Source organism: Ambystoma mexicanum, chromosome 4p, assembly GCF_040938575.1.
Source record: "Ambystoma mexicanum isolate Mex_15411 chromosome 4p, UKY_AmexF1_1, whole genome shotgun sequence".
NCBI lineage: Eukaryota > Metazoa > Chordata > Amphibia > Caudata > Ambystomatidae > Ambystoma > Ambystoma mexicanum.
Window position 1 is genome coordinate 109,519,366 of NC_090927.1, and position 24,575 is coordinate 109,543,940.

General features: G+C 48.3%; 1 protein-coding gene across 3 annotated transcripts in view; it reads left to right on the top strand.

Moving 5' to 3' along the window:
• DNAJC5G (DnaJ heat shock protein family (Hsp40) member C5 gamma) overlaps nucleotides 1-24,575 on the top strand; it is a 410,708-nt gene that overhangs the window by 218,228 nt on the left and 167,905 nt on the right. For all 3 annotated transcript variants that reach the window (XM_069605490.1, XM_069605489.1, XM_069605491.1), the window contains exon 3: nucleotides 15,647-15,860. In XM_069605490.1, coding sequence (XP_069461591.1) covers nucleotides 15,647-15,860 — 214 coding nt within the window. The remainder of the gene's footprint in view (nucleotides 1-15,646; nucleotides 15,861-24,575) is intronic.

A 24,575-nucleotide genomic window follows, 5' to 3' on the forward strand; every position in this document is an offset into this window, starting at 1 on the left:
CCCACCCTCTCTGTATGTCCTTGTCATATGTTATGGGGAGTCCCAGGCAATTCCAGAGTGGGTTTGCACTGAAGTAGGGGGAAGAAGCCCCAAGCCTCTTGAATGTTCTGGGCCAAGCATTCACAGTTGTGCGGACAGGGTCAAATGTGCATGTCTACATGTGTTGGTTAGCAAGGACAATAGTGCTCAGACTCTAAGTGCTATACCGCTCCAGGGCCGCATGTATCGGCCGTTCTTGTGAGGAGTACCAGTAACAGGCAAATTGTGTTTGTGAGAACTCGTAATATAGTTCGAAGTCTGGGGCCTGCAGGCCACCCTGTTCAAACGGCCTGGTCATACCCTCCCATCTCATCCGCGGGGTTCCCGCACCATGTAATGCTGATTGCCAATGATCGTAGTCCATAAAAAACACGCGGCCAGGCCATACTGGAATATTAGTGAAGTAATATAGCAATTTGGGGACCACAGTCCTTTTTTATAAGGAGAGCCTGCCGTACAGGGAGATGGGAAGTCTGGCCCAGAGAGTCCACTTGTCCGCCAACGTTTGTCGATACTTTTCATTCGTTGATGATATCCTGAGTAGGTGGAGAACTTTCGCACCTCCTCCAGTATCGGGGCCAGATTTAATGCTGGATTTCATATGTACAGCAATGGATCGTCGGCATAAAGAGATTTGTGGCGGCCCAGCTATAGGCAGATCACAGTGCATGTGTTTGAGGCGCATTATACACGCAAGAGGCTCTATAGTGAGCGCAAATGGTAAAGGGGACAGCGGACAGCCCTGCCTTGTGCCACGCCACAGCAAAAATACGAGTGACACCCCAGTGCGGACCCTGGCAGCCGGAGAAGCATATAGCAAGCGGACGCATTTAATAACGAAATCCACCAATCCCATCTGACGCAGCACTGAGAACAAACTGCCAGGAGACCAAATCAAAAGCTTTTTCAGCATCCAATGAGGCAGCAACCGCTTGTGCTCGTAGGCTAAATTGTGAAATTATACTGTTTAGTCTAAGCAGGTCAAACGCTGTTAAACGTCCAGGGGTAAATCCTGATTGATCCGGGTGAACCAGCTTCGACATGTATGGGACAAGCTGTGAGCACAGCAATTCAGCAAAAAACATTTGTCAGAATTGATCCGGGAAAACGGCTTGTATGATCCCATGTCAGTGGTGTCTCTTTTTGGCTCCAGCAGCACTCACTGCTTCAGAAAGGGATGGGGAAGTCTAAGCTGGAGTGAGTCCTCCTACACACGTAGAAGGCTGGCAACAAGGGTGATGCGCATCTCCTTATAGAATTCAATGCCCAGACCGTCCGGGCCAGGCACTTGCCAGACGGAAGTGAGAGAATGGCATCAGTTATCTCCTCAGGGGTCAGTGGTTGATTGAGTTGCGCCTCTAATGGCAATACTGAAAGCTGTATCTTGTCTAAATAGCTCTCCAGCTCTGTAGCCTAACAGCCATCAGATCTTGAATGGAGAGATTCATTGAACCTATGGAATTCATCTTTAATCGCCTTTGGGGTAGTACGAGTGAGTCCAGAGGATCCCCTTATCCCTGTAATATTCTCCACCCATTTCTCAGATCTAACCGCATTAGCAAGAAGTTGGCCTGTCTATCTGCCTCTCTGTATCTGCGTGCTCAAATGGGATAATGCAACAAATGGATCTCCATATCCGCCAATTCCTTGAACTTCAAAAGATTACCCTTAATACAACCCAATAGGGCATGATCTTGTGTGTTGCCATATTCGTCCCCTAGCTTCTTGAGGTCTGTTTCTACCCTTCCCGGCTCCCGTCTAGTGTCCTTCAGAGCACCCGAAGAAATGGGTCATCCACCCCCCCCCCCCGACCCACACCTTGAAGGCCTCCCAGACCGTGCTGTGATGCTTTACCGGTCTGTCATTTCTTTGGAAAAACTCTATCACTCCACTATGAAGCGTCTCCAGAAAGACCAGGTCTGACAGGCATGCGACATGGTGGACGGGGAGTGGCATGTCCATCCCACATAAACGTCATGGTGATAGGGGAGTGGTTGGAAATTGTGCGAGGGATAATCTTGCTATCTTTTACCTGTCAACAGTGTGGCCGGTATCCGCCAATCAATTCTTGAATGGGTGTTGTGGGCCGATGAATAGTAAGTGTACTCCACTCTGGTGTATCAGGGTTGTGGCCTCCATATGTCTATAAGATCAAGGTGTTGAATTATGTTCTAAACTGTGCAGTTCCAATTGAGTGGATCTGGACCTATCCAACACACAGTTTACTATCAGATTGAAGTCCCCCTCCCCAAATTATACGTGTGGGCACCCCCTAATAGGACGTCCAGAACCCAACCTAAACTCAGACGTCAACATTTGGGCCAAACGTGTTCACTTGCCTAGTGGGTCTATCCAGCTTTTAGTTTCTTGAAAAGGGATAGTGGTGTTTCAACGCATGACCCCACGGGATTGGGATGAAGAATTAGTGTAGCCTTGCTGAGGCCCCCAGGCTACAGCGAACCCTTTGTTAAGGACCCCCAGGGTGTGCGTCTCCTGTAGCATCACCACCCTTGGGGCTTGATGGTTCATATACGCCACCAGCTTTCGTGACATAATAGGGTGATTGTGCCCTTGGATATTCCATGACCTAATAGCCATGCTATTATGCCTTGATTGTGACAAATTGGGGCCTCAGTATAGATGGGCGAAACCTAGGACAAAATTGTAACGTATAGTCAAGGAACAGTCTGCACTGGTTTCCAGCACTGTATTTAACAACATCAAAACAACACTTGTGAAACCCATAAATCTTTGACACACTTATGCCATCAGCCCCAAACTTGAAACTGTCCCTCCCCCATCGCCCCCAACTCGACAATAGAACACACTTGGATATCCCCTGGGGAGCACTGTGAGCAGAGAACTTTACTTTTCAGATGGCCGCCCTACAGCAGCTCCCCCCCCCCCAATTTGTGGAATTTGTGTACCCATGGTTAATGATGGGGGAATGACATAGCACCATATGTGAATCGGTCGTCCATGATATTGGGCTCATTATTGCGTGCAGAGGGACTGCCCCAACCATCTCTCTCTCCTCGGGAGCGGTATGGGAATGAAGGATTCGATGTAGGCTGATGCTGCTTTCGGATTTTCAAAGAAATGCGCCCTTCCACCATGCTGTATGCGCAATTCTGCCAGGTATAGTAGCGCATGTGGGACCTGCCTCATGCGCAGTAGCTTTTTAACTGAGTCCTACGACTTGTGCTTAGCCTGTGCATTGGCGTAGAAGTCAGAATATATGTGGATATCTGAGGATTCATACCGCAGAGCCCCTTTTTCTCGTTCCATGCGCAGAATTGGGTTCCTGTCTCGGTAGTTTAGGAGCTTAGCAAGAGTGGTACGGGTTTAGGAGCTTAACAAGGGTGGTATGAGGAGGAGCCCCCAGCTTGGGGACAGGAGCCAGAATGCAGTGCGCCCTCTACCAGGAAATTAAGAGGGATCAAACATGGTTTTCAACAGGTTCTCAACAGTGTTTCATCAGGCCTTTACAGGCCACCTTTGGAATCCCAACGATACAGATGTTATTTCTCCGGGAGCGCGATTTCAGGTTGTCACATTTATTACGAATCTTGCTGACCTACTGCAAGTGCCCTATATCATGGTCGTGTTTAGCAGCTTTATCTTCTATCTCACTAATCCTCGACTCCGCCTCCCTGATACGGGCACTCTCCTTCTCCAGTTTGGACTTCAAATATCCAATGGTCGAAACAATACCATAAAGTTTCATGTTCACTGCCATGAAGCCATTCTAGATTGCTGTGAGGTGGTCGTCATCTCTGTTGGTGGTAGAAGCCGAAGGCTGTTCGTTATCGGCTGGCGGCACTGTAGCTCCCAGGGTTTTAGTGGGGGTGTTGGTGTAGGAATCCATTGGTCATTTATTCTTGGCTCCAGAGCCCTTCTTCATACTGCCTCCCCAACGAGTACCTGCAGGGCACTATTTCAGAAAAAATGACAACAGGCCTCAGTTATCCTACTGCAGGATCCTAGCACGGAGGGGCAATGCACCAGTTATCGACCAGTAGCAGATCACTTAACTGTGTTTTTGACGCCACAGTAGCAGGAAAGAAGTCAGATGGTCTCAGTCCATAAGTTGCACTTACCAAAGGCGAATGTTTCGCTAGGATCAATGAGGTGACTGGACAGCACTGTAAAAAGCGCCTCTTGGCCAGGCAAGCATCCAGAATCTCAGGGTGGTTCCTCAATCTTCATCCAGACCTCAGCCTAGTATTAGCGGTGCACCACAGGCTCCCCGAGATGTGCACACAGCTTCCCGCTCCCCAGCGCTTTCAGATAGAACACCAGCTCGTTACAGTAGGATCAGTGCGAGGGCCAGGCATGCAGTCACCGCAGAGCGCCCACACCCTGCAATACTTAGTTTAGTAAATGCACAAGGACCACCTCCGCACTCATTAGAAATGTCTGTCTGCCAGATCCCTGCCAACTCCAGAATGTTATGCAAGGATTATGGTGTCGGTATATCACTTAACCCAACGTTTGAAGAGGGTCTGGCATTTTGTGCAGGGTCTTTGTGGCACTCAATGTCTGCACAACCTACATCTGCCCAGGACGTTCACTGGTATCCTCCTATGACCAGTGTTCTATGCGCGTCAGATTCAGGGGTGCGACCAAAAGGACGATGGCTCATCCGGGCTCAACTCACCTCCACTTTGTGGTCCCGGCCGTACAGTGCGGTGAGACAGCAAGCCTTTGCTGCTGGGGGTGGAGGCAGGGTCATCACCTCACCGGAGGTCCCGACCTCGAGACAGCAGGTGCCCACCCCCAATGTCTAGGTGATGACAGTGCAGCAAGAGCAACGATTCAGCGGTAGCCTCAAGCTGCGTTTGGCCTCAGTGTCCAGTGGATCATAGGTGGCGGCAGGTATGTTTGCAAGTGGTAGGCATCAGCTAGTCTAGCTGACACTCATATCACTGTGTGAAGTAGGGTTTGTTGCAGGGTGCCAGGCACAACTTGATGATTGTAAAGGTGCTGCTGCACCTCCAAGGCCATCACCCAGAGTCCAATACCCAAGCACAATACGTAGTGTTACCTGTGGTTGTGCAGCCGACAGTAGCGGGTGCAGTATATATCCGAGGCACGGTCTGCAAAATTAACTACTCCTTTGACGTCCCAGTCGACTTGCAAGACTGTGATCAGGCGAGTCTACGTGCCCCCGCCGCGTCCACTTCCGACTCCACTCTGTTATCTCCGGACACAACCGGGAACCCAGGCAACTCGATGTGATGGTTGATTCTGGGTTGCTAGTAGCTTCTCAACAGGGGTGCAGCATCAGCTGAGCCCTCCCTGGCACCCATGCGCCTCCCAACAGCATCATTGCTGGTAACTCTGATCCGACAGCAAATCAATCCGCGCTCCTCCTCCTCCCGTCGGGGAGCCCACAGCCACGACCGCAGGCGTTCACCCTATGCCACAGGATTTCTCCCTGAGGGACATGGTCCAGGCACCTCCCTCAACATGGTCCGCGATGCCGATTCAGTCGTGATGCACGTAGAAGCCGTTGGGCCTTCAGTGCTACACAGCACTCGTCATCGGCGCGGTATCAGCTGCGCCTTGCTCCCAGCACACACCATGGATCGATGCCAATTTAAGTCCCCAGGTGCTCTGACCATATCTCCAGCCACAGCAATTAGCAGTTTGTTCAGATGTTTGGCACAGCAGGAGTTATTTAAACTTAGAATATCGTGGGGCTGGAGCTGCTGAATCAGGCGGCCATCTTGCTTGGCTGCTCGACAGCGCCCCGACAATTTGACAGTTCTGAACACAAGGGAGATCTGTAGGAGATGTCCTTGAGATGTAAAAGAAAAGTCTGTATTAGCTGGACGCAAGTCAGAGATTTTGAGGAAACATTTATTGTGTGGCAAGCTTGTCCAGTAGTTATGGAAGGAATTCTGGTGAGGCATGGGGGGCGGGGGAGAACAAGTGGATTTGTGTGACCTGTAGGTCACAGGTTAAGAACACAGATGGACGGTGAGGGTGCTGATATTGACTGGGAGGAAGAGCCCGGGAGGTTCATGAGGATCAGGCCACTGGTCGTAGTGCAGCGATTAGCAGGGAAGGGAACGAGAGAGAGCAGAGTTTGAGCAGTTTCCAGAACCTGAGGTTCGGCTCAAGTCTGAGGGGCAGGGAGACTCCAGCCAAGGAGAGAGACCCACTCCCACTCTGCTTGGAGAAGCATTTGACAGTCCGATTTGGAATTGGGAGTGTAAGGCTCTAGCAGGGGAGTATTTAGGGAGGGGAATGTTGGAGATAGCATGGTCCCAGGTCCCAGAAGGCCTTGTGGATGATGCAGAGGGTCTTGAACTTGGTCCTTGCGGACACCAGGAGCCAGTGGAGAGATTTTAGGTCTGGAGAGATACGGGACAAGCAACGCTTGGAAGGTTTCATAGAGCATGGCAGGGTAGCCATCCGGGCCTGGGGATTTGTTCAGTAGGAGGGCCCTTATCAGCCCTAGTACTTACTCATTGGTGATGTCAGCCTCGAGATGTTCCATTTGTGTGATCTTCTGAAGCAGGACATAATGTAAATGTTTCCTCTAGGGTGTGTTCGAGGCAGTCCCATGTATAAAGGGAGATATAGAATTTTGTAAAATGTTTGGTAATGTCCAGAGATGTCGTCACTCTTCCCTTGTGGTGATTTTATGGCCACAATAGTTTGTGCTGCTGCCTTTTGTTTGAGTTGCCGAGCAAGCAGCTTATCTGCCTTGTCTGCTTTTACATAATAATTTTGTTGCATATATAGGATCTCTTTCTCTGCAATTCCAATCTGCACCTGATATTCCTATAGACCTTACAAGTTTTCGTCCCTGAATCAATTTCCATCTTTTGCATTGGGTCTTTGAGTTCATGTTCCAGGTCTGCCGCAAGATGTTTTTCTGCTCCTCCTTTTGTGGCCGTCATAACTACTAGTCTTCCCCTTTGTAGGTGTCCCACAGACACTTCTCGGACACCTCTGGAGATGTGTTGCCTGCAAAGAAATCCTTTATTTGGTCTTTCATATTGCTTAGCAAAACTTTGGCCCTCACTGGTTCTTGAGGGACAGGCCATTGTCATAGCCCAGTCTTTTCTTTGGGTACATTTAGCAGAATCAACAGGGCGGCACGGTCCGATAAGGATATTGTGCCTATGTCAACCTAATTTATTTTACCCAACAAACGTTGAAGGTCAAATCTAGTCGATTTGGGAGAATAATATGTGAGTAGAAAGTGTAGCCTTTCTCTGTCCCCCCGGCCAGGTATCTTTTAGAGTCGGGTAGTCCATTTTAGTATTGAGGGCCTGCAAGGGGGGGGGGGGACCCGTCTTTGGGAGGTCTTATTGCTGGTATACATCTGCGGATCCCAAGCTGTTAGTCTCCCGGTAATTTAGTTTCTCCTTTCGCACATTTTTCTCGGATGGTGTTGCCCTGATAAATTTGTGTTGTCCTGTGCTTGGTGTGTATATAATGGCCACTGTGAGTGTAACCCCCACCTGGAGTGTAAGAAACAAGTTCCTTCCCTCCTTTTTTTTTATCCGCCAGCGAGCCCAAAATTCGATTAGACTCTTGCAAATTGCAGTGAGAACCCCAGCCACTTTCCAGGGGGAGTTTACCAGAAAGATATTGGGGGGTGGGGGGGCAGGGGCGGTAATACCTAAATTTAAATATTGGATTATACCATTTCCAAATGGGTGTCTCCTAGAGGGGTGTGATGTCTGGTTTCGTGATCTCAAGGAATTTAGACTTTCCTCCTTTTGACAGGGGAAATTAAGCCCCTGATTTTGAGTTAGGAGCCTGAACTTACAAACCTATGATCTGTAGCAGTGGTTAGTAGTACGCCCCTCCATTGTGCTGTAGTACGCTCCTCCCTTGTGTTGCATCTCCCCCGACAAGCCCTCTTTCCTGCCTTTACCCATCCCCTTAACGCACCAACCCTTTCCCCAACTGTAACTAGTCATCTTCCCAACCGTGTGGAGCCAGTTAATGTTCCTACAGAGTCCTCGGGACTTTTGCCCTCGAAATTGACCCACCATTGATTCCAGAGACAACTGGTAGGGTATCCTAAGACCCACCTCGTGATTCCAGTTGGTTTCCGGGGAGTCCATCCTTTGGACTCTTCGTTGTGGCTCCTATGGCAACACTTGGCTTATTATATAATCTTACTTCATCTGTCGTTCTGGTGTGGATGTTGGCCCCCCACCAGGGTCTTTATCTCTGGGGCCGTTGTTCGGGTGTCGTCTTCTTTTAACTTTGGTGACTTGTGACTATTCCTACAATTTCTTTCTAGTTTGTGATTTGTCCCGTCTTGCTGTGCTTGCCGTTGTGTCATCGTCGCTGAGCTGTAATGTGCCCCTTTGTGGCAAGGGGTAATTCTGTGTTGCCAACTTTCCCACAAGAACCAAGAGGCCAAAGGGGCGGGGTGGGTGGGTATGCGGGTTGAGGAAGTCCACGTCTATCTGGCATGTTTGGCTGCGAGTGCCCTAACGACTGGCGCCATCTCTGTGCTTCTGTAAGGTCAACTGGGCCAAGTTTTGGTGGTATAGAATCTTGGATCCATTGAAGGTGTTGGGCCCAACACGGCAAGCTTCTCAAAGAATACATTTTTTTGGTTGTATGAAGTTCTCGCTGCCACTAGTCCTTGGGTCGAGTCTGCGGTTCAGTTCTTTTGGGGCCATCCTATGATGTCTATAGACATTGTCCTCCTCGCCCCCTATACAATCTGTGAAGACTTGTTGGGCTGTTTCTTTAAGGTCTTTGTCTGCCATGTCCTCTGGCATATTGCGTATGTCAATATTTGATCCCTCGGACCTGTTTTCGAGATCCTTGTATTGTAACGTAGGGTTGTGGGGGGATGGTAGCAAGGTCCTCCAGAGTTTCTTCTGTTTTCCTGGAATCTTCGTCCAGTTCCTTCAGCGCTCTCTATGGTGTCAGTCTGTTCTTCCAATGTCGCCAGATCTTATTTCAGGTCTTGAATTGTTTGCTTTAGTTCTGTTGTAAACGGGAAGTACTGAGTCTGAAACGAGGCAGTCGGTTGGTCCTCAAAATAGTTGAAGCTGGATGCTAGATCTGCCTTGCTCATAGCCATGGTTGGGGCCCTGCTGCTGGCCTGGGCTTTGTCCCCTGCGGGATCTGCGGATGCCAGGGAATTGGCTATAGGCTCTTTGGACGAACACTGCTGCAAGGTGATGACTTGCACTTTATCAGATGGCTCTGCCCTGTTGCCGCAGTTAACCCAACTATTGGGGTGATTGCTCCCCAGCCCTCTGGTGAGGGTTGGGATTCCATCAATCCTAAGGTTACACAGGGTTCCAACCAAAATATTGACCAACAAATCCATGGGTAACAAAGGCAGAGGCTTCACTCAAGGGAGCGGAGAAGGCTGGTGGATAGGTTGGTATTTAATCCTAATTGGTAATCCAAGACATTATGTTAGGTTGGTGTACTGAAAATGATACTCTAGTGCCGAATTACACATAAAACAACTATTGGAATACCCACATTGATATACTAGAAAAGATGCCCTTTATTAAATTGCACATAAATGAACTGTTGGTGCAAATAAGTACTTTGGGTTCTGTACAAAAACAGTAAAAGGGCCTCGGTACAAACCCTCCTTACTCCTTTGATGTTTGACCTGTACCTGGGGGTAAAGGCTACACAATGCTAAGGGGTCTTGTGAGAAGGGAGGCCTACAGACTGATGAATACATTCAGACATTCCGGAATCTCCATGTTCCCACAATCTCTAAAACATACACCTGAAAGGGAAAATGTTAGCTTAATATGTAATGCAGTCCAAAGACTGAGTCAAGTGGTGGAAATCTTGTACAAACCAGGTCCAAATGGCCACCCAAACAAACAATAAGATTAGATCCAATGTACTGGGCCTAGCGGGTTACCTTACCAGTTCATGCACTTGTAAACACAGTAACAAAAATGAAACCAAGTGTTCAATAACCTCCTGCGTGAGGACAAATTGACCTGCGTTGATTTGTTAAATTCCCCAATCACTTGTACTTTCTAAAGCCAGTTTTTGGTTGAAAACTCTAGAGACCCAAGATCAGGCCAAGAATACGTGCAGATAAGTACCCATTTTCAATTAATTTGTATGAGTTAGATAGTAAAAGTTGTACCCATTGTAGAAAATGGGACAAATCCTATAGACCAGCCACAATTGAGATAGAACTAGATAGCTACCAGTTCTACCCCACTGGTCCGGCTAAAGGAGGAACCAACCCCAGGTGTAGCACCAGAGGAGACCCCATTGAAGAGCTCTAGATACAGTTTGAGGCCCAGACGGCTGGAGAAGATGAATGCAAAGCAAGATTTGGGACAAAGTCAACTCACAGTAGAGGGTTCTGCCAAAATCCCACTGCTCCCAGACCAAAGGACTCCAAGAAATCTATCAAGTACCTGGTGAAGACCACTACTCAGTGCTAATCACTGTTGATTTGGCTCTGAAATGGCAGGAGTACCTGGCACGTATAGAGCGCTTTTTGTTTTGTTGTTGAAATGTTTGGGATGAGTATCTGGTACCCAGGGACTTTATCCCCTGGCCTGCAGACGACTCTGACCGATGAAAAGAGTAGTTGGTGGACCAAGGAAGACTACTTACCAGCCAGAAGTAGCAGAAAGACAACTTACTTCTATGCACTGGTAGCCATAAGAGCTCCTGCGACAGCACATCTTAAAGGCTTGCAGTGGCGGGGGGATTCCAGCAGAAGTATCTCTCGCAAGAAAAGTCAGTCAGAAAATGGGGGAAGTTAGGGAGTCCCTGTGTAAGGCCAAGCAATGAAGCAACGCACACATCTGTTGTGATTCAAAAACAATTTTGTTGGTTTCCTTAGAGAAGGGGTTTGCCAAAAACCCATTGGGGTACTAGGGAAACCGCTAGAAAAAATAAGGGAATTTCTAAGGCAAACGCAGTTAAAGAAGGGTCAACACGAAATGGGCTTTCGATGTGACAGAATGCCATCTTGGAGGGCTAAATAGCTGAAGTGGTTTAGATTACGTAGGTTACACTTATATAGCCAGAACCATTGGGGTGTCCTATTATTGTAAGCTTGCTAAGGTGCCCCATTCATGACGGGGCTAGTTGTGCATTCACTGTCTGGCATGAGTTTACCCGCAACAACCATGTGGGGCCCGTCCCAGGAAGCTTCTCCTTTGAGCCCCATTATGAAGGACGACGCCTTCCTCCAGGGCCCACTTCCCATGGAGGTTCATTCTGATCCTATGCTTTGAAGACAGTCCTGGTGACAATGGCCATCTCGCGCCAAGATGCTGATTCCTGGAGTAGTTATGTCGTCCGAAAAAGTGGGTGTAGTTCAAGTAGCCCAGAGGAGAGGGTTAGTCCAGACAGGGGCTCCACCATTTTGGATTCTGCTAGGGCTCCCTAAACGTCACGCCCATCTCCACTTCCTGCAGACAAGGCCCTCGGAGTATGACAAAAGAAGGCAAAGTACGCTTGTTAAAGCAACCTAGATTGGACTTCTGACAAATGGCTTGCGTTTCACTAATTGGCTGTAGCATTTGACCTTTTACGGTGTGTGGGGGAACCGTCCACTTAGTTGCATTTTTGGACTTCAAGATAAGGTTTCACCTGGAACTCTGTTAGAGCTAGTCCATTACAAAGTCGCCTGTCATAGAGGTAAAGACAGATGTTTCCAAGGAAGAGGAAAGCTCTACCTACCCACCCCAAGGGCATTTTTGTGTTGGAACTGATGAGGACCAAGGCCCCTCTGCTGCCTGTGCACTGGAACCAGGATGCTGCTCTCTTTCAGTGAAGTACACCCTTTAGGTGCCAGACAAACGACCTGGAGGGGAAGTTCAGAACTGCAAACTCCCCTTGTCCCTGAAGACCCTGTGCTGTGCCCTGCAACAACTCAGAAGCCCAGGAGCAGCTCAGATCTCTGTTGCCAGCTGAAGACCCCTTTTGAGACTACTTGACTCATCTAGTCACTACAGGACCTGCAGTGCTGCCTTTGGCATTCTAAAAACATCAAACCACTTTCCAGCTTCTTTGAGATATCTCCACTTTGAATCAACCCAGTGAAGTTCATCGCTGCTGCGATTGAACTGTTGGCTAGCCACATCCAGAGTGCAGACTCTACCCACCAGAATCCTCGTCTTGACCAAACTAGATCACGGACCCGACCTGTTGTGTGCTGTTGCTGACTCGCCACTAGAACAGCATGACACTCGATCTGCTCAACTGCAGAAAAGCACTAAAAAGCCCGAGCCACCAAGAAAAGCAATACAGATATTTGCAGTGGTCCTGTTCCCCGCCCTCCTCCCTCTGGTGTCCATGTTGAAGGGCTTTAGTGACTGATTAGACCCAGCTTTGTCTTTTTAAGACTCTCGTACATTTATTTACTGCTTATTTCAATTGCCTGTAACCAGTCTTCACGCAGAGTGCCTTCTTTGCTTTCAAAATATGCATTCTGTTTCTTGTACATATTTTTAATTAGCAGTGTGCATTTCTGGTTTTATTAAAGTTTCTGTTTTTATAGAACTTTAGTTGGTACCATTGCACTATTTGTGTTGCAACACTCCTCCAGAAGTGTACAGCCTTCTCTCGGCCCACGCTAGCAAAATAGGGGAAACTGGTATACCTGCAGGGCTATGTTATTTTCACCTGTATGATGGGTTTCACTGCTGGTTTAGTAGTAGTGTGGGGCTGGGTAGGCCTTTTAGCTAAAACTCACCCCTTTACTCCCTGTAAAATCCCACCGGGTGCCCAACACCTGTTGATGTAAGAATTAGTTACGAACTTTGACTTTAAGTTCTTGCCTCTCTTTGGGACACCATATTTATATATCCAGTGAGCTGCCCAACCGAAAGCTCCAACCTCTAATCTGCGCAAGTCCATGGCCTCCTGGCTACTCCAAACTATAACACAAACATTTCAATGTTGGGCAACCCAAGAATGGCCCAATCCTAATTTCAAATGTCAACCCATAAGCTAATGTAACAAAGTTCTCCCGGGAAGGCCCATTCAGGGTATGTTAAGTCTGGGCCCGTCTTCGGTCTACTTACTTTGACCTCGCCTTTCCAGACCCCTCCCAGGTTTCAGGATTCTCTGATCAGGCCTCCATTCAACATATGGATTCTTCACCTCCATGTTAGGCGCCTACAGTGTTTCCCATGGGCTGGTGGGGTTCCTCCCCAACCCTCTTGATATATGGAATCCTTTCGGTGGTCGCTCCACCTTCGCCTCAGTTTTTTTGCCCAAACTGATTTCTCTGTCTACACATAGTCTTCTTCTTGAGTTTCTCAGAATTCTTTTGTATGCCACCTCTCATTTAGGGTCTGACATTCTGGAGCCCTCCTGCCAGAGGCCTGGCTTTCCTTCCAAGGGGTCACTGGTGGAAAGTTTCTGGCTTTACAGTTCCCCTGATGGCTGAGGATGTGCTTCTGGACCTCCCTGGTCAGCCTCTCACCAGGACTTCAAGGAGCAGCTCAGCCTTTTCCTTCAAAGCCTCAAGGCTTGTGCTAGCTTCTTCCAGGTAGTTTGCTGCTCAGTACTTCCTCCCTGCAGCCCTTGTTTCTAGGATTCTCTCTTCAGCTCCCTCCTGTTCTATCGAGGTTGCAAGAACCGGCTTGTCTGCTACCTGCAGGATTCCTTTCCTTGCTGGGATTTCCTTGCCTCTTTAATACACCCCAGGCTGGGAAGGGGTTTCTAAGATTCCATCTCCTAGTGTATTCCTTTTTGGTTTGCTCTTGTCGGTAATGGGCCATGCCCCCTCCACCTTTTTTTATTCCATTAAGGTGGTATTGAGCATTTTCAACCTACTGGGATACTCCAATACCAGAGGTTCGCACATTGCTCTCAGCTGGCTAAAACATGTTGGTTGCTCCGGTTTGATGACCATTGGGTTATCTGCCGATACTTTCTTGGACTTTAAGGCCTCTGGGAGTTAGAGGGAAGCCACGGGGACTTAAATACTGTCTCTGCAATGGTTGGAGGGTGCGTGTCCTTCTTATCCACCCTATGGCATCAAATAGATGACCAGGCCCGTCCCCGCTTGCTTGCTTTATCCACGTTAATCTGGGAAGTTAAGGCAACTCGCTGCAGGCCCAAAACGTGGGACAAGGGAAACCCCAAAAATAGAGTTCTGCCCAAAGCTATAAACGGTAGACTCCAAAAAAAGAGTTCCGAATGCGCAATGAGCTGTCATTTAGTCCAGCTGCATGCAGAGCATTGTTGGGAGCACTAGCATTTCTTGGCTGTTTGTGTCAGAGCACGTGAAGGAGTGAGACGTGAAATTGTGGCGTCCTCTGGTGAACATTCCATTGCATGAAATGTACAATGCATCCGTTGCAACCTATTTCACGTAATTGCTGAAGCAATGATGTAGATTATAATGCCCATCTGCGCCAGTCGGGTTAAAGAAGCCTTTGATGATCACCCTGATATAATTTAGCAATGCGCATGCGTACATGGGTGACTGAAAATGGTGTCCATCAAAAGGAGACCGGGATTTGGTCTGTGATCTGGTTGAAGACGCTGAACGGTTTTTCTTAGAGGACTGTTTCAATCCCTCTTCTAGCTGGTAGGGTAAAGCATCTGAATCGAAGAGTGGGTTACATGTAGGGAGCCCATTCTTTGTATGCCCAAGTTAGTGTGTTCACGTTCTTTGACCTGCATATGGAACTTCCCTGGAGTTCTGATTTCTAGTTGTGCCACTCATTCTTTTTATGATAGTTATCAAATGTTTTACTTTTTCTCCACCCTAATTTCCTTAACGTTCAATTCTTGCCTTGGTTACCCTTTTCCAGTTAGATATTGAAATGTATGCTATTTAATGCAGATAGAAATCATTGTATTTAAAAAAAAAATGTTTTTCAAAACCTGGTGAAAGGAAGAGTGCAGAGTATAGTAAAAGTATTAGAACATAAACACGACAGGATGCAGTCAGAGTATACCTCGAAGTGAACATGGATAAGGTTAGTTTGCAAACCGCCAATAGGCGCCTAGTACAAAACAACTTATGATGATCTTTTTTGGAAGATATATTCGTAAGTCCGACCATATGTCTTTGGAACGGCTGATACTCGGTAGCAAAGACGCACAGCTCCTAGTTGTCATTTGCCCAAACCTCATCTTGGAACCTGGTTTCACAAGTAGGCAGCACTTTCCAGGCCCACCTCATCAGTATCGCTCTTTTGGCCAGTAGTCCCACGTTTTAAAACCTACTTTTAGTAACCTCCTTCTTGCCTTTATAGACCAAAACAAAATCCTGCACAGTAGAAATCCTTGAGCAGTCCCTGCTGGCCCTTCAAGATTGAAACCTCCTTTCCTTTAGTTAAAATCTCAGTTTGTGTATTTGTGGCCTTTTTTTTTCTTGATGCAGTTCACGTTTCTTCTTCTCCACACCCCCTCTTCTCCCATCCGTTATTAAGAGTTCTCTCAGCAGACAGGTCAAGCATTGACTATGTATTTAACCTACCCTCTAGTGCAAACTGTTCTAGGTAAACTAGCATTCTAGTACATTCCATTGGGCTCTTTCGCCAGCACTGAAGTTGACGACTTAGTTCCAGGAAAGTAATTCACGTAATGGTTTTCTGTGCATGCAGCGCACATCTGACATTCCTCTTGTCAATTTATTTTTGTTTAGGAAACTTGCCCTCAAGTATCACCCGGACAAAAATCCAGACAACCCAGAGGCATCTGAAATGTTTAAGGAAATCAACAATGCCAACTCCACCTTGAATGACGAGACGAAAAGGAAGATCTACGATGAGTACGGCTCCATGGGGTTGTATGTTGCAGATCAGTTCGGCGAGGAGAGCGTTAAGTACTACTTCTTGATGTCCAAATGCTGGTTCAAGGTGAGGATATGATGGGACAGCCTTACAGTGCTTGCCATGAATCCAAAGCTGCAGCCTTGATTATAGTTCTGGAATGTTTAGGCCATTTAGTTTGTGAGACGGTGTCCACCCATTGCCCAGAAAATCCAGCTTAATGCACCAAGTGCAGTACTCTGTTTAAGACTTAGCTCAGCTTGGCAAATGTTTCCTAAAATAGTCAATGTAATACTTGTTTGGTGATTCTTGTAGAGAATGAGTTAATGACGACCCAATTCTAAGGTACTTTCCTAGATTTAAGATTAAAGGAAAGTAGAGATGTGTATTTAATATATAGGCATGACTACACAGGGAGCTAGTTGCATAAGTGAGTGGATATGTGTGTTATACATGTGTTCCACGTGTCACTGTAGAGGGTAGTATGCGGCATAGGCTTGCTGTGGGCACTGGTTCTGTGTGTTGTTTTGGAATCCAATAACAAGGGAAGAATGTGTTGTAGCAGTTGTGTATCTCTTTTGAGTCAAAGTAATGTTACTTTACTGTGGGAGGATGAGTGTGTATTATGAGAAGGCTAGTGCATAAGGCACTGTATGTTGGATGAGTACAGCAACACCCTACTCTTGCTGTCTTTAGCTAATTAACCACTGAGGGAAGTGTGTTGCCTTAATTATTTGGGGCATTTTGGAATGTTTGGCTGTATTTGTAGAATGATTGGCAATATTCATAATTTTCCTGGCTTCTTTGTTCCGGCCGGCGGTCTCTGAGGTGAGGGGTTATTTAACCCAGTGTCCCTGAAGGTAGATTCCCCCAGTAGGTTGCAGCTACACTACATCCCAAAGGGTATGATGTGCGCATGTCTTTGGCGGAGACTGGTTATGCTTTCAGGTTGTAATTGATGATTGGCTGTCTGTTAGCGTGGGTCTGTTGATAATGCATAAGCAGCAAAGTAAATTGCCTCTGCCCATTATATAGGCCCAGGATAGCTGGACTCGTGGCTCATCATGAGCATTACCTTGGCCTTTGCTGCCTGAAGTTTTTTTTTTTTTAGACCTGCTAGCCGCTTTTTGGGTGTGGCTGAATCTTCCTTGGGCCGAAGTTGGATCCCTTTCAAGGAGAGCGCTTCCCTGTGATAGCTGCATAATCCAGCCCTTCTGCAGTTGGGCTTCAGGTACCCTGTCCTTTTGAGAGGGGCAGCAGGGCAATTGAATCCACTCATTAGCTTACATTTGCTTGTCTGCTTTATTGATGTGGTTTTGTAGTAAGTATTTATATAGCCACTTGAAGCGGAGGGTAATAAAATACTGTAGCCAACAGCCCTACAGATGAAGGGTGGATCAGCCACTTTTACTTTCTGAAATGTGGAAAATACTCAATCAAATTGGGGAGTAAAAATACTCCCAACAAAAAAATACAGCCACACAGGTCCATGGATAAGTTTAGACCAGCAGTACATGTAGTGCCGGTGGAAGAAGCTCTGTTACTGCCTATTCGGAAGAGGTAGAAAAGTATCTTGGGGGCAAAGAAATATTTATTTTTAAAAACATTTTGTACAGTTAAAACAGGTTTCTACTCCATTGGGGATTGGACTTTGTTACTCCCTATACAATCATTTTACTCCCAACTTTAAAAAACAAGGACTAAAGTACCCCACTTCAAAATCTAAGCATGAGTGCCGGTAGACACAGATGGGTGTGAGGTTTACATTAGAGGTTTACAATGCCCAATAGTTTTAGTTTCGGGTCAAATTGGAAAATGTGGCTTTTGAACCATCTTTTACACATGACACCATCTTCTGTCAGTGGCAATTGGAGACCACTCCAGATTGTTCCACTGTTTTGAGAATGGTCTTCCACCTGCCTGATTGAAGTTAAATTTGAGAATTTTTAATTTAGCAGCAGATCAGGGTAGTGTTCTAGAAGAAATGTGGTAGTTAAAGGCACACTGGAGGTTTTTCGTACAGTCTTGTATGGAGTGAGTGCCGCGTAACAGGTATACATTATTTGGGCGTTTTGTGTTACATGCCACCTTGTGCTTCAAGTGCTTGGCTGCCTTGTGAATAGCACCAAGGTTGAATGTTTGTGCCTCACATTTACCGGTTTTCTTGACCGTCTTTTCAGGCAATGGTTTAATTTCAGTGGGATAGAGGAGGGTTGACTGGCAAAGTCAGATTGGTGCGGTCTGTGGCAAGCCAGAAGTCCTCCCACTAGAGGACGCGCTATCAAAGGATTTAATTTAACTTTAAAGACCTTTTTAGCCATATTGCTAAAAGGGGAGCTCCCTTCCTAACAAACTATACTAAGGTGCTCTTCAAAATAACAAAAATAGTCCTCTGTCCAAACCTAACCTCTAAACTGGCTCTACCGCTTAGAATTAAAATAAAACAAAACCAGGCAGTGTCCTGCCGTCAGTTGTTCACCCCTGATCTTTCTCAGGGTTTCCAGGAATCCCTCCTGGATTCGGATCCAATGATTACCCATCGAAAACAATTCGCGTAGCTCGAACAGTTATTGTCAAAGTTCCAAAAGCTTCTCAAGTTCCTGAAAAGATCTGTCCAGGTTTTCGTAGCTGGAGGGATACCTCCTTAATCCCTGTCCACTGCTTGGACGTAGTGACGAATTTGATAACTTTGTCACTGATTGCCTGGAAGGAAGCCTCGCTTATGTGACCAGGGAAAGGCAGAAGCTACCTGACTCTGACCCTAAGGGTGGCTGTCTGCAGGAGGATCACATGGGAGAGGACAAGCTCCAGGGAGACAGGAAAAGACTAAACCAAGAAAATCCCTGTTATAAATGCTGATGACAATTATGTACCCTTGCAACATTCCTACATGGCCTATTGTAAAGTCCATATTGATTTCCTAAATATTCACAGAACAAAATCTGTTCTCTTCCCCAACTCCCTTTTAAATACTAAGTTGATGGAGTAATGAGGATGACTACGCACAGTAACCATATGCTGTGCTGTAGTCATTGGAGAACATTGAGAAAGCCTGGGACTTTTAAAACCCACACATGTGAGGCAATTCGGAGAGATTGCGAGAGCCATAGACTGTACAGGTGGCTGACTGGTGCTGAGACCATGGAGACCAAAGGTGCAGAAGCTGCTGAGCGAATTGCAGAGGCCAACGGACATGGTGCACCGAAGGGTCAGGATGGAAGAAGTTAACCACTTTACAACTGCAAGCAGCCGGAGCTACCAATGGCAGAAGATGATGCGGGACAAAACCTACGTAGCAAATGAATTTCCAACTAATGGCAACCACAGGAGACGCTGAAAGAACACGAACGTTGCAGACGCCATCCACAAGCAGTAAGCCCAGGAAGAATGACCGGGTTACCAGGACAGATATTGTGACTGTTGTGTCTGCAGGTGTCCGCAGTGGACGCCAGTTGCCAGTCGCCAGTCAGTCTCCCAGGTTAGTCTCTCTAGCTTCCCTGCTCCCCATCCCCAACTGACCTTCAGATTTAGACCCAGTTGTTTTTCCCCGTGATGTTATAATATGCACTGTATCAGTATTTAAAAATTGCACTGTGAAAATTAGGCCTCCCCCATCCCCCCCATTCAGGATTCTCAAATTTAGGATTAAAGAGCTCACAGAAAGCACATTTTAAGATGGGTGAGAAGACATGCCTGAGTGATGGTTTGCACTACTGCTCAATTTTCTTGCCTCTTGCGCCCTGTCTGCCTACTGTAGTGGCCTTTTCTAGTGTCTCCCCCTCTCCCTTCCACCCCTCTTCTCTCCCACCTACTCTATGGTGCTCTCCGTCTCTCCTACGTTCTCTAACTGCTTCTCTGTTGACTATCCTGCTCTCCTCACTAAATCTGGTAGGAAGCAGTTTAAAAAGGACATCCTGGTCTCCAACCCAGGCCTCCCTATCACTGACGCCTACACCAGTGCCTCCTCCAAGGAAACTCTCACTGATATCCTCTGTCGTGCCTTCGCCAGACCTATGGACCCTTCATATGGTCTCTGTGCTCTCTCCTTTCTCCTCTTCCCCCATTAATGGTGGCACCCGTTGGGACGCCCTCCTGCCCTCCCATTCCTCTAGGGTCATCATTAATGTTTACTCTAATGGGACCGTCTTGGTCCAAGGCCCTCAGGCCAACCTTCACCTCTTTGGAGGCTTCCTGTGCCTCATCAACTTTCTTCTCCTTCTGTCCCCGCTCCCCTCTCTGTGATTACCTTGCCTCCCCCCTTCTGCCTCCTCCTTGGCAACCCTGCCTTCCCCTTCATTCTCTGCCCCTTCTCGGGCTCCTTCTACACCTCCGCAGGGTGTACCTCTAATCTGTACCTCTCCCCAGAAGTCCTTCAAGGATGGCAACCTTCTCCATATTGCCACTCTTAACTCCCGCTCTGCTGTCAAACACTCCTCTGATATCTGCCGCCTTCTGGAAAAACTTGACCTTGATGTCCTCGGCCAGACATGGTTCACGGCCAGCTCTGTCCCTAGCTTTGATACGCTCGTACCTGACAGCTACAAGATCCTCTGCGCACCCAGGTCCAACCACTCTGGTGAGGGTGTAGTCCTGATCTTCCCTGAGTGGATTCCTGCCTCTGTCACTCCTACGCAGGCCTACTCCTCTTTTGAATCCCTCGTCTGCAGCCTCTCCCCCCCCCCCCCCCGGCCATTACCTTACTGTGGCTACTATCAACCAACCACCTGGTCAGATCTCCTCCTTCCTCTGAGTGGGCGGACCTCTCCTCACTCCTGGCCTCAACCACCCGACCACTCCTTCTTGGAGACTTCAACATCTACCTGGATGCCTCCTCTCCTCCCTCTGGACTCTTTTGCGACCTCTGCGACTCCCTATTCTCCCCTCTGGCCCAACTCGCTCTGCAGGGCACACTCTGGATGTTCTGATCTCCTCAGACCTTCCCCTTTCTATCCCTCTCACCACTCATCTCTCCTGGAGTGATCACTTTCTCGGGTCCTCCCACCTCACCCTCCCTACTCCTCAGGCCAAGCCACTTCTATCACTGCCACCCACCTTCTCGGTCATCCGATCCATGAAGCGCGTGTCGGCTGAGTCTTTTGCCGCCACCTCTCACCCCTCCCTCCCCCCTTTGGCTGACTCTCACTCTGATACAGCCCTCTCCACGCTCCACTCTGCTATATCTGATACTCTTGATATCCTTGCCCCTGTCATGAGAATCTGCCTAAAGCCCAAAGCAAAGTGCAACTCCTGGTACGACTCAGAACTCATCACACTGAAACGCAAGTGCATGGTGGCTGAGAGGAAAATGTAAATTCTCTGACAAACTGGCCTGCTGCAAAGGCAATACCGGCTCTCTGTCCTGACCAAGTAGAGAGCTCGTATCCAAGCCCTCATCTCTGCGGCATCTAACAACTCGGCTGAAATCTTTAAAATCTGCAAGGAACTGGCCAATCCTGCCGCAGTCTCTACCTCTCCTGTCCCTTCCCAGGCCCCTCTGCACGGCGCTGGCTTCTCACTTCATCTCTAAAACTCAGGACATCCTGTCCTCACTCTCCTCCTACTCCACCCCCCACTCCCCCCCCCCACTCCCAGCTCTTCCTCTGGCCCTTTTGCAGCCACCTCTCCTCCATTCTTCTCTGCCTTTCACCTGTTCTCGCAGACAAAGTTTCTAGACCAGTCCGATCTATGAAAGTCTTGTCGAAACGGGTCCCACCGCCCCCCTCCCCCGCTCCTAAAAACTATCAAGGACTACATCGACTCCCTGGCTCCTGCCCTGGCCGACTTCTGCAATCACTCCTTCGCCACTGGAGTCTTCCTATCCCCCCTGAAGCACTCCCTTGTGCACCCTCTGCCGACCCCTCCTGCCCGGCTAACTATCGCCCAATCTCTATCACTCCCTTCCCAGGCAAGCTCCTGGAGAAACTGGCAATCTCCCAGCTTAATCTCCATACTGAATCTGTTGGTTGTCTTAATGACCATCAGTCTGGCTTCAGGGCTGCCAGAAGCACAAACTGCTCTCCTGAACATCCCTGCCCCCGTCCCATGCACTTGCGCGATCTGAATGATACCTGGCCTAGTAGGATTGTTGTCCGTCCTTCCTCCCTTTGTTTCCCCTCCCTTGCTGCGTCGCGACTTAAAACACTTGTATATAGGCGTGTTATAAATGCCATATCATAACATATATTGTGAATGAAATGAGCGCAAGTAACCAGATTCAGTAATTCTAAAGTGACCAATAAAGGCATAGACATTATTACTGAACAAAAAGAACTTTGTGAATGGAGCAAGCCTAAGGAAAGGCAGAGATTATTTCTGAGATTAAGATTAATGGAACAAACTGAAGCAAAGGCAATAAACTCCTTACGAATACAGACAATGTGAAGACAAAGAGAGAAAGGAGTAGTGATCCAATTTTGAAGAATTGTCATAGATGGGATAAAAGCAAACCTACGTAATAAAAGTGAGGAAGGGTCCTGACTAAATATTGAACTGATCTACAATAAGCAGAGCAGTCCTGGCAGATAAATGAAACGGGCAACCAGTCGGTCTCCGACTCCTACCCAAGATAATATCCTGGCAGGTGAGTAAACCAGGAGTAAGAAAGACAAAGGACAAACTGGAGGACCCATAGCCCTTTTTTAAACAAGGAACCATATCCTGGCAGAAATATACCTGGGAAGGAAACCATCATATCCTGGCAGGAGAATATACCTGGAAGATGATAATAGTTCATAAAGTTCTGGGGTCAGTAGGTCTTCATTGTGAAAGTGTAGTAGAAGGGGAAAGCTTATACCCCAAAAGGATTCAAGAGAAATTGTGAGAAACAATTAACAAGTATACTGGAAGAAATCTAGGGGGAGGGAGCACTCTTTTCCTGATGGAACTTTAGTTTTTTCTTCATTTTTGTGCACCATAGAACTTTGTTTTTAAACTAGAAGAACCAGATATACTTGTAGAGCATAAAGAATTTCCCATTTCAGCTTGTATTTCATTTTTGAGTATACGGGTCAGTTTAGAATTGTGGACACAGAACTGAGGACATTTGACAGACGTTGCTTAGTTTGTTGAGGTAGGGTCACACCCGTATAGTTATATGGATGGATAGGACTTTCCCAACTCCTCTCATTATTTTGACAATAAATGTTTTTAACCAAATGCCACTGTCTGTCTGATTGCTGACCCCTCAAAGCGGGTTTTTGGCGACTACATTCACATCTTGCTTGTCTCCATGCTTCCTTGAATTTGTTCTTCACTGGTCTTATTGGGCTTCTCTGGCTCTCTTGGGTCTCTGTCCCAATGCCTCATTTATCTCCCAGGGGTATTGGTGACCCTGCTTTACATATGCCTGTTGGCTTTCGGTAGTCTCTGTGAACTGTTTGACTGATCACAACATTCGGTTTTCTTGGGCTCCTGTAACCCTTATGTTAGTTTCTCTCTGGGCCTGTATGCCCCTTGTATGGGGTTAGGGTAATCCTTCCTTCTCCCTCTTTCACTCACTGGTCTCTCCGCCCCTTCACTCTGAGGAAACTTGGGTACCTTCTCCAACGCTCTGGCTCGGGTAAGAGGAAGTCCGAGAACCCGGCGAAGCTTCTGGAGAGGCCCCGGTCGATCTCGAGGATTCCAGCAGAGGGGGAGCAAGGCTCGGACCCTCCCCCGCCCAAGGTGAAGGCCCCAGGCGTACAGAAGGTGACAATGGCCTTAATTCACACTGCTAAGACCTCGATTGAGGATGTCGCAGCGGCCCTGGCTCAGCCTGTGGAATGGCCTCAGGACCCAGAGTCTCCCTGCCACCGCAGAGGGGGGGGGGGTGGGGGGAGGGAGTCTTTCAGGCCCATTGAGAAGACCCCCACGAAGTCCTCGTTGGAAAAGGTGGGGGAGGGGCAGGTGGCCATCATGGATACGGACACCAACTCTGAAGAAGAGCTCATCGAAGTCGTGGAAGAGGCCCAACCCATCGGGAGGGATCCCGACGAGGGCGACGAGAGCGACGGTGTCGGCGACGAGGCTCCTCAAGAGCCCTCGCGCCCGTCGTTTCCGGCGCCGCAGGACACTTCGGCGGCCATTTTGTCAGCAATTCAGTCCTTATGCTCCGAGGTGAGAACAAGGTTTCCCCTCCCCCCGACGGAGGTACCTGAGCCAGACCCGACGGGGGAACCGGAGCCAGGACCTTTGGAAAGTCCACCGCATAAGAGGAGGATGCAGCATCCTACGCCACCTCTCCCTCTTCTGCGGCCTGCCCTGCCTCCCCCCCCCCCCCCCCCCCCAGTCTACTACCCACGGGGATGATACAGGCACAGGCATGGCTACGACAGGTACAGATGACGACGGAGGCGACGACGGGACGTGTCCCCCGTCGCCCCCTGCTCGGGCGTCCCCTCCCGACGAGATTGGATCCTTTCATGCCATGATTTCCATGGCATCCGAGCTCTTCCAGCTCTGCCCAGAAGAGAAGAAGGAAGGGTTCCCTTACCAACGGCGCGAGGCTAAAAGTAAAGACGGTCCTCGCCGTACCACTTCTTGATGACATCTGGGATGAGGGGCTCGCCCTCCTCAAGAACCCTGCCACGGCGTCGGCAAAGAGGGACCGGTACGAGAAGAAGTACCGGGTCCCTGACGCTGCCCCCTTGTGCCTTCGGGCGCACCCTACCCCGGATTCGGTCGTCTCGGCGGCGGCAAAGAAGAAAGCTGGGGGTGCATCGGCCTCCACATCAACTTCTCCTCCGGATGGCGAGGGCAGGAAGCTGGACACGATGGGACGACGGGGTCATCTCATCCGCAGCGACGACTATCAAGGCGGCCAAC